The sequence below is a fragment of the Cydia strobilella genome, chromosome Z (assembly GCF_947568885.1).
Source record: "Cydia strobilella chromosome Z, ilCydStro3.1, whole genome shotgun sequence".
Taxonomy (NCBI): domain Eukaryota; kingdom Metazoa; phylum Arthropoda; class Insecta; order Lepidoptera; family Tortricidae; genus Cydia; species Cydia strobilella.
The window spans coordinates 5,768,256-5,783,432 of record NC_086068.1 but is presented as its reverse complement, the minus strand read 5'-3'; the positions used below and the strand labels follow the sequence as shown (position 1 = coordinate 5,783,432).

General features: G+C 38.4%; 1 protein-coding gene across 8 annotated transcripts in view; it reads left to right on the top strand.

Moving 5' to 3' along the window:
* Positions 1–15,177, top strand: part of LOC134754202 (protein phosphatase 1 regulatory subunit 12B) — a 99,558-nt gene that overhangs the window by 44,844 nt on the left and 39,537 nt on the right. For 3 of the 8 annotated variants that reach the window (XM_063690359.1, XM_063690355.1, XM_063690354.1), the window contains 6 exons: positions 3,734–3,853; positions 6,444–6,566; positions 8,126–8,218; positions 9,907–10,069; positions 11,005–11,067; positions 15,061–15,177. In XM_063690359.1, coding sequence (XP_063546429.1) covers positions 3,734–3,853; positions 6,444–6,566; positions 8,126–8,218; positions 9,907–10,069; positions 11,005–11,067; positions 15,061–15,177 — 679 coding nt within the window. The remainder of the gene's footprint in view (positions 1–3,733; positions 3,854–6,443; positions 6,567–8,125; positions 8,219–9,906; positions 10,070–11,004; positions 11,068–15,060) is intronic. The other 5 variants (XM_063690361.1, XM_063690358.1, XM_063690356.1 and 2 more) reach the window with 4 other exon arrangements.

Below are 15,177 nucleotides of genomic sequence, written 5' to 3'. Positions count from 1 at the left end.
TCTGGCGGCAGAACATTGCAGTAATACTCCCTATTAAAAACAAGTGTTATATAGAGATGACAAGGTAATAATAATATCAAGTCCGAACGGAACTTATGGAACTTGCAATAGGAGTAGCGGATAGTAGTATAGTTTGGCCCTGTCCATCCTATCATAATCTCACTTTTCATTTTCGCATACTTCTAAAAAGTCCTAAGTGCCACGTTACAACGGTATACACCTAAATTACTTAGGTTGTTTTTAATATAATGTCAGCAATATTACGTGTTTTTAATTTTGTCGCATTATGTATGTTCTGTCCTTCACACGCATAGACATAGTATATACAAGTAGTCATAGACATGAAAGCGAGCGACCAGGGGTAAGAGAAAGACATGTTCATGTATGGCAGCATAATCCTTTTACTCTTTCACTCTTTTTTGTGAATTAATGGCGAAATTTCGATATTTTGCCATCGCCTCCTTGCTATGATGCCATAACCCGACCATGAAAAAATGCCCGGTCGGTGATAAAGACAAAGCATGGCACTATTTTCTCTTTCCTCTTATAGGAATCGCAATAAGACTATCTTTCTCTATCAAAGAGTGTCAGGCCCTTGTTCACACGCCTGTACATGCATGTGGCAACTATAGTATAATTGCTTTTAGCCGCATATTGTATGTTACCGTATCGCACTTCATTAAATACTTCAGAACCCCTAGTGTTAAATTCGATAGCGTGACGTGCGTTCGCGTTTGCTTCATTTCTATTTTTGTATGGGATTTTGAACAGCGCACCAAGCGGGACGTTATGGAAACTCAAAATCCCATATAAAATGACACTTAACGCAAACGCATGCGTCACGTCACGCTATCGAATGAAATTTACACTAGGGCACAGAATAGGTAATAGTATTATCATACAGAACGGCCACGCACCGCCACGCCCCGACTCGAATTACCTCGCCCCGCGACAGTACTATTTTTAAGCAACTTACTCACACTATGACGCATGACGCGTGTACAGACGTGCCGTTCACACATAGAAACGCAAGTGATTTCTGATGTATAGCGTGTCCGCCCTGTGACTAGGGGTACAGTTTTCAAATTGATGGTACGAGTTTATCATAGACTTTACACATCTAAACCGGTCTATATTTTAACACATTGAACACAGAAAACTGTCGGTTGTTTACAGACTAAGACAGAAATTCAACCGAGTGGGTTTGATGATAAAACGCTTCGACACGTTTTCGGGCCCGCTGCGAGTGACCTTGGGCCGGTTTCGCTCGAACGAGTTAGTCTATGTGTCTGATGTTTTGCGTCCTGTGAGTCCGTAGGTTGGGTTTGCATTATCGGTCACCTTCGAATAGCGAACTTATGATACGAATAACGTGTAGCGATTACGGTGCCATTGGATATACGTTTCTATGAGTAGATTATTGTTTCGTATACCCCATCGCTCCCTAGCTTATCACAGGTTCGACCGTGCGTTTGTCACTTGTCTAGGCCTCCTTTTATTTTTATTATTGGTGGTGAAATATAACTTTTCTCATTTTATTACTTGGAACTCGTAATCGAATGCGACTGAACTTAAATCTAGTAATGAAAAGAGTCAACTGAGACTGAGTTGAAGGGCATTTACTCGTAACTTTTATACAACATAGAATTTAGCTAATTATAAGTAAGTACGTATTAGTTATGTATGAACGTATAATATGAACATAGAAATTTTCACGTTTTACATTCTTTTTTGATTTTTAGTTATGGAGTGTACATTCTGCTATAGTTCAAAAACCGTCACTGCAAAACCTAACGCTGGATTCACATTTGTCTGAAGTGGCGTGTTGTGTCCTGACACATCAGAAGGTTGCATACATTTAATATGGTTGCGTTCACATTAAATTTGTCTGACCAGCGTCCATCACAGAAATGTGAACGCAACCATATTAAATGTATGGAACCGATTACCTTTCTGATGCTTTACGACCAGAGGTCGTCGGGGGTGAGCTATTTACCTTATGATTTGACGGGCCTTACGTCTTGTTATAAGGCAAATAGCTTACCCCCGCCGACCTCTGGTTACGACACAACACAACCACGACGTCCGGCAAATGTGAATCCGGCTTAATTTTCTCAAAGGGGTGACCGATACTGCAACCGGCAAAGATAGATGGGTTACGTTGGTTACGGTGTAGGGTTCAATGTGCTTGACTATATTTGAATTCTAAAGGAAGGTTACATAACAAATTTAATTGGGTTCCATTTACGTGACGTTCAGGTTTTTGTAAAACTTGCAGCCGGTTTTGTAGTTAGTATATTTTTAGAGCATGGAAAACATTTGCCGCGATTATATCTAGTACAAAAATAATTAGTAACGAGTCGAGCTAAATTAAAACATATTTTTTTGTTTAATGTTTTTGTGTAATGCCAATGTTATTGTAGTTGTGCAAAGTTTTTCTCGAGCTGCGAGGTTAGATGTTTATTCTAGATAAACAAAGGAATATGATAGGATTTGTAAAGTATAATGTTTTGGGCGCAAACTAGTAGCTGAAACTGACGAATTCAGACATTTTTATTATCTGGTTTAAAAAGTGGAATTGGCTCGCCTACAGTTCAAAATTGAATACCCACCCGTTCTTATTTTATTCAACTGATGTTTTATAAGAGCGTTAGAGTCGAGCCAAGCTAACTGTGCACATAGTTTGAGGTGCCGTAGTGTGGACGTGCTCCCACAAACGGCAAATTGTCTCAAAATGTGTACAGACTTAGCTTATAGACAGACTCTTGAAGTAAAAATATCTTCAAACTTTTACGCGATAACGTACGTAATTTAATTGTTTTCCTAGCTTCGTTCATCAATTTCATTAGCGTATGTGGGAAAAAACGATGTAGCTGATTGTGTTTACAAGATATGATATCGATATTAACATACTAAACATTCATACGTACAACGTGACATGTCGAGTTGTGCATCTTTGCGATCCACGTCGAAGAATTTCACGACATTACATCGTATTGTGTTTTAACTACTACTACTACTACACACGTGTGTTCAAACATAACTATTGGAAAAAAAATGCTTTTGATACGATGTCTTGCGACAGCACAGCGCTACACATTCCCACATTCGCATCTGTCGTAAGCTTAACACTGTACAGTGAAGAAATTTGATTTCTGTGCCACTTCTTACTTTATCATAGTTACAATCAATATAAAAATCACGTGAGACCTCATATTATTGTTATTATTGATTATATAGTTTTATTGTTACTGTGACAATGAATTAAGTCGCAAAGAAATGAATTTTCTTGACCGTACAATCGTACATACAGTGCTACGATTAAAGCGTTTTGGCAATCAAACTGTGTATACAAAGTTATCATTCTTGACTCCTTTATTATTAAGTTCCCTTTGCTGATGATTGACAAACATTGCCTAAGGCGCATAGCTTTAGGGATCGACCATGACAATGCTTAACAAACGATGATGCAACGTTACGCTATCAGAGGCATCTCCTCCTCTAGTCCTATGGATTTTTATCTTTACATGCATTATGAATATCGCAGCCATCGGACTTCGGATATCGCGTTCGCGGGAGGGGTTAAATCGTATCTAATTATCTCCTTTGTGAGTATTTTGACCGTTAGAGGTACATAACGCCTATAAGCTTCATGATAGCGTAACCGCTGCGTCACCGCTCCGTACGGTCCCTCCAACCGTAGCACTGCAGCATGCTTGTGTGTTGTGAACAGTTTCTATCAGCGCTACCGCGACGTGACGGCGCGTATAAAGGCCTCCTCCTGCCCCTCTATACCTCCGCCGCCGCTCGCTGAGAAGGAGACTAATGATACTAACGAGGATGTGCAGACAAGGTGCCTGATTTGTTGGCGTCGGTTTTGGATACATTGATTTTATAAAACAGCAGGTTCAGTGGATTTTTTTTGTTGCTTCGAGAAACAACGAGACTTGCGTACTATGCTGGCGCACGCGCTGTTTCTGATAGAGAGATAAGCTTAGATTGCTGACTCCGTATGTGGCTACCCTTACTTAATGATCCTTTGATCGCCCAAGACGTAAAATAACGCACCAAATATTCACCTTCGTGCATTCTGACAAAGTTCACGATGACGCGCCGTGACGTTCAAAGAGTAAATAGTATATTGTTAACCAAGGGATGAAAGGCACCCATTCCTGCCGAGGTAGTTTGGCGCTTAAACGCAGTGAGAGCGCCAATAGTCCGAGGCTTTTCATTTCGAATACGAAGAAAGTAAAATGCATGTGTTTTTTTTAAACATGACTAAGTATAAATTTTTATAGTATTTCTTGAGGGTACTTTCAGTTAATAATTTAGGTAAAAGTATCGTTGTTTATGGAATGGGGAGTTAAATATCAGAATGGAATTTTATACAAATTTAAAACCAAATCCATTTAAAACCTAATTTCAATTGCTTATCGTAAAAAAAATTAAAAATCGTATTTGGAACGTAAAATGCTTTAGTGCAGTAACGTATCATTTTCTGCACACCTTTTAGAACAACAATGACCCTTTTTCAGAGCATGAGAAAAGAAAAATAATAAGACGTACGGGAACGTAAGCTTTGTAAGCGAGCTTAAAATTTAATACTATATTAATTGGTTTTTGCAAAGCTCGACATTCAAATGGGTTTTTATCCATGTATAGAGTGACCACTTTAAGCTTATTTATTTTTCTATGCTCGTAAAAAAATTGTCACCAGCCAACATGATTTTTGTAAGAAGAATTCTTGCTTTCAAAATCCAACTTGAGAACTGACTGCTGAAGTCGATGACGCTGTTCGGCGCCGTATGTTACGTCGTAACAACATTGTCAAACAGCGCCTGACAAGTTAGTTATTGCATCATCGATTTGTACGAAACCGTGCAATGAATTATCTTTGTATTTAAATACATACGACTTTTAACATCAATGTCTTTCGAAAGTAGAAATGAGTCACCTCAAAGTTTTTACTATAACATTTAAAACTTTCGCGTTTTGAACACATATTAATCCAAACCCCACTTAAACTTTAAGTCTAAAACTTCGTCGGGTAGTCACACAAATCTCTGTTTTGACATTTTGCTGGGACGTTAGTTAGCCGCGAACACGACCAGTGAAACCTGTGTCGAAACGTCGGTAAATAAAGGTAACAAAATAAATTCGCGATAGACCCGATTGTAAATGTGATTTAATAAAGTACACTGTCCAGATCTTGATGTGCTTGATCTGAATCCAGAACCGACCCTAACATTACATTGTTACATTCATATTAACTTCATTTAAGATCAATTCAACCGCCAACCGTATCATCTTGTGTACTAACTTCGCATCTCCATTTTCCAATTGTACAGTATGTGTGTTTGAATTACAGAATATGTTGATCTTAGATGAACCTATACTTTGTTTGTTTGCTATGTTTCTTTAAGCTAGGGATATTCGCACAAATCTATCCGTCAGATTTGTCGGGCATAAATGTATGACACGGATTAGGCGCAGATGTGTGTGTGTGAACAGATTTCAGTCAGACCCATTTGTGCCTTATCATGCTATTATCATTAATATGCTATTTTCCCACTAGGAATTATATCCCACAGTTTAATCGCCTTCAGAACTGACGGACACATTTGTACGTATATCCCTACCTATACGCGCTCTATATGTAAAACTGTTTACAGTATATGTGTATGGGTTAACAGGGTATTCTATACGTACGTTTATTTATTATGTAGTTAGACGGGATGATGTGTAGAGAAGGTAGTGTGTCTGTTTAGTGATTATACAAAATTATTGCAAAATAAATTCTTAATTGTATCGTATCAAAGTTATAATGTGAATCAATAATCAACTTATACCAGGCATTGAAAGCGATTTTTTTAAATAGTTTTATATAATTTATTTCTTTTTGTTTTTTCCTGGTGGTTGACCTTTTAGTTGGATATAGTTCAGAAGTAGTTTTAGGAGGTCTTATGGTAGAAGATTTATCTATCTATATATTTAATATTGGTATTATTACTTTGCATTTGGTAAGCGTCAACATATTTGCAGCATATCTGGATAATGACTTGTTTGACTTTCCATTTAAACGACAATTGGCATTATTAAGATTATATCGACAAGTGACAACCAAAACTCACTAATTACTACTACAAGAGCAGTGCCATAGTGAACCGTTTTTTTTTTTGCAATTGAATTATGGTTGTCATCTGACGATGTATTAGTTCAGCATGTTACTTACATTTACAGTATGTTGACGCTTTTAAGTTATATTTTTTATGTTTACATTCAGTCAATTCATACACTGGCGATACTATGTGCGAAACGGAACGATAATTTGTCGCTCCATTCGTGTGCTCAGTGTGTTTTTTTCGCTCAATGACAGTGTATGAATCGACGACGCACTGTAAACCAAGTCACAACCCAATACTAACTCATTTATTTCCGCACAGAATAAACTCGACGGCGGAGAAGCGAGAGCGAGACGCCAACACATGGAGTTTCACGTCCACCGCCGCCAACACCAACACAACCAACACCAACACCAATACCACAACACAGACCACTGTCAGGAGGTATGTACTCGCGGTCCTAATACGTCTAAGGGAAGTCGCACACGGCGTCTTTTTGCAGCGATTTACAAGGAAGGGTACCCAACTGTCCGGCTCCGATTTGATTTATTTTTATATGTTATAGAGTAGTCTAAAATAACAGACACGTTTTTTTTAGCTGCCCAAACTCAAGGGAGAAATTGGCCTCCAAAGTATTGAAAAGTGACAAAACCCTCTAACTTATGTAAAGAGTTTTGTTTAAGCAAATTGCTAGTTAATTGCTGGTTTGATTATATGTTGGAGAACATGAAAAATAATGGACACGTGTTTTGTTAATTTGGCTCAAACTTATATTTTACAAAAAAACCACACTCCAATGTATCATACTTGTCATCTTTTCACTTACTTCCCTTTTATTCACTACCGTGTTTACGTCGCCCGCCCGGCGCTGCCCACACGTTACTGCGCGCCTGCATCTCCGCGTTCACCACGATACCGCCTGACAGGGTATTCAAATGTACACTTAGGATATTTGATGTTTTAAAATCGGAGCCGGGGTTGGGTACCCCAACTTGTTGGTCACTCGCTTCTGCATCGCTGCATTAAGTCGCCGTGGTGACCTCACTAAGCTAAACACCGAATTTGCCTTATCCGTAGATATTATTTGGTGAAGGGTGTAGTTTAGAGGTTGAATGGTTTATGTAACAATAAGACAATAGTTTAGATCAAAGGTTCATTGATTGTATAAGATATGTAAAGTGTAAGACAATTTTCTGCTTCAGATTTGACAGTTACAGACAGTCGTTACGGCTCCGTCAATTACGTAGTAACTCTGGCTGTCAAAATTTTACTACGAAACATATCGTCAGGTGACAACCAAAACTCACTAATTACTACCACAAGTTAATAGCCAAAGTGAAACATATTATTACCTAAATAAGGTTGATTTTCAGGGTTCCGTACCCAAAGGGTAAAAACGGGACCCTATTACTAATACTCCGCTGTCCGTCCGTCTGTTTGTCCGTCTGTTACCAGGCTGTATCTCACGAACCGTTAGTTTTAGTTAATTCTCAACCAAAGCAGTAATTTTTCCACTTTTATACTTGGAATGTTGGCTTGTAAAGATGTTTTGTGAAATCGTCTGTACAATAATAACTTATTTAAACTGTTTCGAGACAGACACTTCTTTCTTTCTTTCTTCTTTCTTAAATAATTTCACGGTTTAGACTCGCTTGTTTTAGTCACTCGCGCTACATGTTTCGTGTGTTTGCGAGTGACTAAAACAAGTGAGTCTAAACCGTGAAATTATTTAATAACTTAATGTATTTTAATCAGCACACTGACGCTTGTCTGAAGTAGTTATTGTCTACTACTACTATTGAAATAGTGCATCTTTCCTGATTTTAGCGAACGATACAATGGTTGAATTATAGAAAATTAAACAATTTGAGTATTTAGTTCTCGTGTGCGTCTGGTCATTCATACACAAATTAGACAAAGCATGTTCTTCAAAGATAAGGCCTCACTTTAGTATTGTGTATGACTTATTTCTCTATATACTATATCATAGTGATATATCGTAGCTCCTCGGACGCGGAGAACAGTAGCAATTCCACTTCGAGCTCGGCGACGCCCACCAAACTGTCGCCCGGGAACATTTTCAAGAACTTCTTCAAGTACTGTTGAAATGTTGCTTGGTGTGTTTTTGCTTGCGGCGTTTTGTCAAATCACTGCTTTTGATCTATAACTAGAGTTTAACCAAGACAAGTCTGCAACGATTTTGATAGCACACGCAGTGCAAGTGTTATTGTAAACGTCAAACTTCTATGAAATTATGACGTAGGTATAAATAACATTTGCGCTTTGAATGCTATCAAAACCGTTGCAGAATTTTCTTAGTTTGGTCTAACTCTATCATTCATTTATTTATTGTTTATGTACAGTCAGCAAGAAGCGGATAAACTACGCATCAATAGTATCAATCAGTCTCTAACTTAACAAAAACTTATGTCTCTTCTTCTGAACATCATCATCATCATATCAGCCCTTTATCACCCACTGCTGAGTATAGGCCTCTCTTCTATTACTCCACTTGTCCCGGTCCTGAGCTAATCTCATCCAGAAGTGACCCGCAATCTTCCGGATGTCGTCCACCTAACGAGCCAACGGACGCCAGGGGCTTCTTTCATCCGAAAGCGGCCACCATTCCGTTAACATTTTAGTCCACCTGCCATCACTCTGCCTAGCAACATGTCCCGCCCATCTTCATTTTAGTTTGGTAATAACGAAACCAACGTTTTGCACCTTGGTGCGGCTGAACGCGATCTGTAAAGTTTTGTCTCTATTTTGAAAATAATTCTAGGGTGGCAGATACCTTTAGACGCGTTGTTTCATCCGCTACTATTACATACTGTGCAGTCTAATCCGAAAGTCACGGAACGCACGCCCCGATCGTGATTGGTCGGTGCTGACGCCGACCGCCATACTTTTGTTTTAACCAAAGTATGGCGCCCGGAGTAAGCGTCGAGTGTGTACGCTCGGAGCGTGCTCTCGTGAACGAGGCGAGGCGAAGAAAACCGGCCCACCGAGTCCTCACTATCACTCTTGCATATTCGAGGCAGATAACGAAATTTCAATTTTCGCGGTAGATTCTCACTGTCATGCCATATGTTTTATGGAATTGTTAAACTTCTAAATAAAGTAGTGATTTGATTAAAACTAACAATAATCATTGCGTCCTTCCACAAAGAGCATAGTACTGTTTTACTTCGTTTTAAATTTATATAATTAAATTAATGAATGTTTTGCAAATGCTCGATAAACTGTACAATTATTTTTCAGTTTGTAAGAAAAATATATTTGTCGCGCTTTGCAATAATATTCTAATGATCTCTCTCCCACTGTGCGAAACAGAGAGAGATGATATTAGTAGGCTAGGATTACTGCTACTAGTTGTGCTAGCTCCTTAGTTAACATTATCAAATTGCGTTACAGTTGTTGTTAACTATGTATTTGATTTGAAGTCTGAATTCTTTTTGTTCCTGCTTGTTGAAAGCTAAACAAAATATGTTTTTTTTTTTGTTTTATAGCCAGTTTTTTATATTAATGTAGAATATTGCATGAGCTTGCATTTTTTTACTTTACTATATTTTAAAGATATAGATCAAATTTATCTGAACAAAGAGCGAAATATCCAAAGAATACTTACCTATGGTAACACTACTCTTGACTTGTTTTGCACACTTATTTCCACCCTTTTTTCAAATAATCAAGTTTAATTAAAAGACAAATTTTGCTCAGTTCAGAAAAGTTTGCCCCACAACAAACACCCCTACACGCTCAGTAATAAGGCTGAATATTACAGGTCATTCGTGCCGCCAGTGCGCGACGAGGAAAGCGAGACGCAACGAAAGGCGCACGCCAAGCGAGTGAGGGAGACAAGGCGATCGACGCAGGGCGTCACGCTCGATGAGATCAAATCCGCAGAGCAGCTCGTGAAGAAAAAGACTGGCAATGGCACCACAGAGGTAAGAGCGAGACGCAACGGTAAGAGGGATACGGGGCGATCGACGCGGAGCGTCATCGACGAGATCAAATCCGCGGAACAGCTCGTCAAGAAAAAGACTGGCAATGGCACTACAGAGGTAAGAGCGAGACTCAATTAGCGAGTGGGGGAGACGGGGCGATCCACGCAGGGCGACACGCTCAACGAGATCTAGTCAAGAGCAGCTCGTGAAGAAAAAGACTGGCTATGGCACCACAGAGGTATAATAAAACTAAATTCAGGTGCTATTCCGGGTACAGTGTCTATGAATTGCCTGGATTAAATCATATTAATATTATTTTGTTTTTCCACCATTTTGCCATGGCCAAAAGGCCATTTGCTCGTGTCGCACTAAATTAAACGTAATCCCACGGTCATCCATTTTAAATTAATACTCCACTCCACCTGGACAATAATGTACTACTGTAGAATCCACTTATAATGACATCGAAGGAAAGTGACAAACACGTCATACTAAGCGGATGTCAAATAAAGGATAGTTGATTAACTTCTTATTTTTGTATTTTTTTCCAAATGAATCTCAAATTCTATTGTGACAGATGAGTTTTATTAACCTTGTACCAATTATCAACTTTCACCGAGAATCACAACTAAAATAACTAACACGCCACCCACGCACCATACGTCCTCGCAGGGAAAGACGTGGGGACAACCACGGAAACCAGCGAATGTACCAGTATAACCGGACACAATTTCATAAAAATAGGATTTATTGATAAGCGATTTGTCATTGTCACTATAAGCAAAATTATCTTACCCGACTTTGTCACAAAAAAAATTATATGAAAACCAAACTTCGCACAGTAATTGCGTCATAGTAAGCGGTTGGTCAGTATAAGCGACGTCATAAAAAACGGATTCCACTTTTTATTTACAAAAAATCTTTATTAATTCTAGTCGCCCCCGCCAGCTAGTCCCAAGAAAGAAGAACCTTCACCGGCCCCCGTTGAAAACAACTCGGTATGTACCTTTCTAATACTAAACATTTACAAATCTATGGGTAAAGAAAGGACGCTTGGCACAAGGAAATTTCGTACAGTCACCTGCAATAATATGTTACACAACGTAGTCCGCAAAAATATCTGACACGATCTTATTTGTAGAGCGATGAGCGTGTCATATAGTTTTGCGGACTTCGAAGAGTAACATATTATTGCAGGTACAGTCGCCATCAGATATATCGGGGCGGCCAAGGTGGTCACAATTACCTGAACACGCCTCTATTGTCAAGCCTTTAAGAGCTTATTACACTATCCTAATTTAGTGACTAACAAGAGGGACGCCGCTATACGTGAGAAACAATAGGATGTATCTCTTATCGCGTCTCACGTATAGCGGCGTCCCTCTTGTTAGTCACTGAATTTAGCAAAGTGTAATAAACCCTTTAGAGTTCGTGTTCAGATATTAGTGACCACATTGGTCGTTCCGAGATATCTAATGGCGACTGTACATTGACCCGTCTGCTCCCATCACCATCGCACGCGCATAAATATCGCTATCCCGGTCGCAGTGTCATTGACCGCTGTCATCATTTGCGGGACAGCATATAATGAGTATACGCACGAGCGATAGAGATAGAAATAGGCGGGTCATGTACGAAATTTCTCGCGCTAAGCGTCTTTTCTTTAATGGCTATTTATATCTAGGTAATGGATTTCTATGGGAATATATATGTAATTTTCAGTATCTTAATTATGGTTGCGGGGTAACAATTTATAATACTAAAGCATATTTATTAGTTTTTACAAAAAAACGATTAGGTTTGCCATGTAAATACTTTTGAGTTTGATTTTTCAATAATTTTGTGTTCACTTCAGTTTGGTCATTATTCACCGAACCCCGTTGTTTGTATTTATTAATTGATTAACTTTACAGTAATTAATACCGCAGTTGTTATTAAAATCTATCAATTTGGCCACAAACAATACATTATCGCCATTTTATGTTCTCATTTTTTTTCTCATTTCAGCTAGTAGTGTGAAGTATAGTAATAGCAGGCAATAAGAAAATGAAAATTAAGGAAAAACTATAATTTTTGATCAATTATATTGGATATTTTCCTTTCCGTACCCAAAGGGTAAAAACGGGACCCTATTACTAAGACTCCGCTGTCCGTCTGTCCGTCCGTCTGTCCGTCTGTCTGTCTGTCACCAGGCTGTATCTCATGAACCGTGATAGCTAGACGATTTGAAATTTTCATAGATCATGTATTTCTGTTGCCGCTATGACAACAAATACTAAAAACAGAATAATATAAATATTTAAATGGGGCTCCCATACAACAAACGTGATTTTTTGCTGTTTTTTTCCGTAATGGTACGGAACCCTTCGTGCGCGAGTCCGACTCGCACTTGGCCGGTTTTTTATTATACCTCTACATTATTAGACATTATATTAAAGTTATACAGTTAATTTGACACCTTTAATTAAATAATATTGGAAGAAAAAATGAAAACCGGCTTCAAAAAAAATTGTTGTTATAGCGGCAACAGAAATACATCATCTGTGAAAATTTCAACCGTCTAGCTATCATGGTTCATGATATACAGCCTGGTGACAGACAGGCGGACAGCGCAGTCTAAGTAATAGGGTTCCGTTTTTACCCTTTGGGTACGGAACCCTCATTTGGACTTTGTTATTGATTTTTGACCGACTTGGTAACGTTTGTTTGCTTGAGTCACTAAACTAAATGTTAGCCGCCCATGACATATCAGGTAGTCGCTCAAAAATCAATCTATCTAACTAAAGTGATAGTTTTTCCATAATTTTCACTTTCCTATTTACTGCTGTTATACACTTATATAACACACAACTGTATAAAAAGTAATTCAACAGAAAAGTGGTTAAGTAATAATTCAATTCAATACATTTATTTCATGTAACCAAGACACATTTTATTAGTAACACTTACAAAACTAAGGGGTTAGTAGGTAGGTACAGCTAGACTTAAATTTAAAACAAAATAACACTAACGGGAGAATGCAATCCCTCGCAGTGTGACAAGTAGGGACAGTCAACCCTGTCCGCTATCAATCGCAGAATGCTGTTGGGACTGCCGCGCACCCACATAATGTTTAAACATATTTATGTAAGTTTGTACGTATGTTGCCATTTTAAATATATTCAATGGATTCTAAGCTCGTCTGAAGAGACTTTAAATTAATTCTGTTTTTCTAAATTCCAAATTAAGAATGTTTAAGTACCGTAAGTATAAGATAGCGTACATTTGACGAACATTTTTCATTCTAATGAAACTTAATTTTGATAGATAATAAACAGTAATACATACACTCTTCCCACCAACATTGCCTATTGTAGAGCTTCCATGAGTTGCTTAACTTGAAACTCGGATAAATCCACTCTACCCTTATGTTATACCGGGTGTTTCCTGTAATAAATTAAGCTGTACGCTGTACTCCTCAAACTGACCAACATTAGTTCAGCAACTTTTAAAAATAACTCGTGTTTTGATTTTTATTACACTTTAAAGTTTATTCTAAGACGCAATGTATTGCAAAATTTGTTATGTTTAAAGGGTGACAAGTAACGTCAAACACACAGATGGCGTACATTGAAAATAATATTTAATTAGTATGAAAAAGGTATAATCTAAAAATTTCATAATTTTCAAAAGTTGCTGAACAAATGTTGGTCAGTTTGAGGCGTACAGTCTCCAGTTTAATTTATTGCTCCTGTTACAGGAAACACCGGCACAAGTATACATATCGTTAAAATGACAGATTTTCTTCATACCGGTGCCAATCATAAAGGATTGGGAAAGATTTATTGATTGCAAAAACGTGTACACTCAGTGTTAAATACTTTGTAGCAACTAAAGTAGTCAAATAGTTCGGTACACCATATATTTAGTATGGTGTACCGAACTATTTGACCACTTTGACTGCTACAGAGTATTTGACGCTGTGTGTACAATCTTTCATAGTAAAGTCGAATTTGATAGCTAATATTCAAAACTTGATGCAATTACCGCAAAAGCACATATCTCCAATGTAAAAGATTGCTTGTCAAATATCAAGTGCGACCAAAATCGGAATGGTGTCATGTGTTGGATTATACGTAAATTATTTGCTTTTGTAACATTATTATGACAAGAAATAATCACCCACCGTGTCTCCCGAATACAGCTTTTCGTGTTTACCAGTCCGCTAACCTTACGTTTAAAGATAAAGATAGTTTTTATTATTCAAGTAGTATTCAAGTAGGTAGGTAAGGTACAACAATGCGCTTATGAACGTCAAATAAAGCTACCCTGGCTCTATCCCTACACCTCTGCCTCGAGAAGATTTAAATTCCCCCTCAATTGGAGGATGGTTTGGTTGCACATTCAAGCGGCAGATACGAGGCTCGAAAGTGGTCACGTTTTTTCATTTTTTCTTTATCTGTTATTACCTCAAAACACATGGCGGTGTATCTATTTGCTTCCAAAATCGAGGCACGATTTTTTTCTTAGACTTAGCAATCAATTAATCATTGGTATACTTTTCGTGGATTTACTCGCCGTATGTTTTATTCTGTGATCTGCAAGTTTAAGCTTTGCGATGGTAAGGTCGCACATGACATTCCAGTAATAAAATAAGTCTTTTTTAAATATTTTTAGGGTTCACTTAAAATAACTACATGCACAGTCAGGTTTATCTTCTGTTTATAAGGTTGTTTCAAAAATGTACGGTTACCAAAGTGGCTACTCGAAAACTCCACAGTAACCACTTTTGCTGCTGACCTTTCAGTTTTCAGTCAGATTGCTTACATTCATAGTATGTATGGATTCCAGCTGTGAAGGTGCATGGCCACTTTATAAATGAATTCCATTCGTAATGTGTCCATGTAATTTTTCATATCGCTGTACAGTATTTCGTTTAATTCAAACATCAAAAATTGCCTCGCGAGGCAAATGCCTCGCTGGAATGTCATGTGCGCGTATGATGTGGGCAGACGCGGGACGTAGCGGTCACCGTCGCGCTGGCGTGCGCGACCGCCACCGCCACCGCGACCATCGCGCCGCACGAGCGCCGCCCGTCGTGGCGGCTCCGGCTCGACCCGACCAATAAG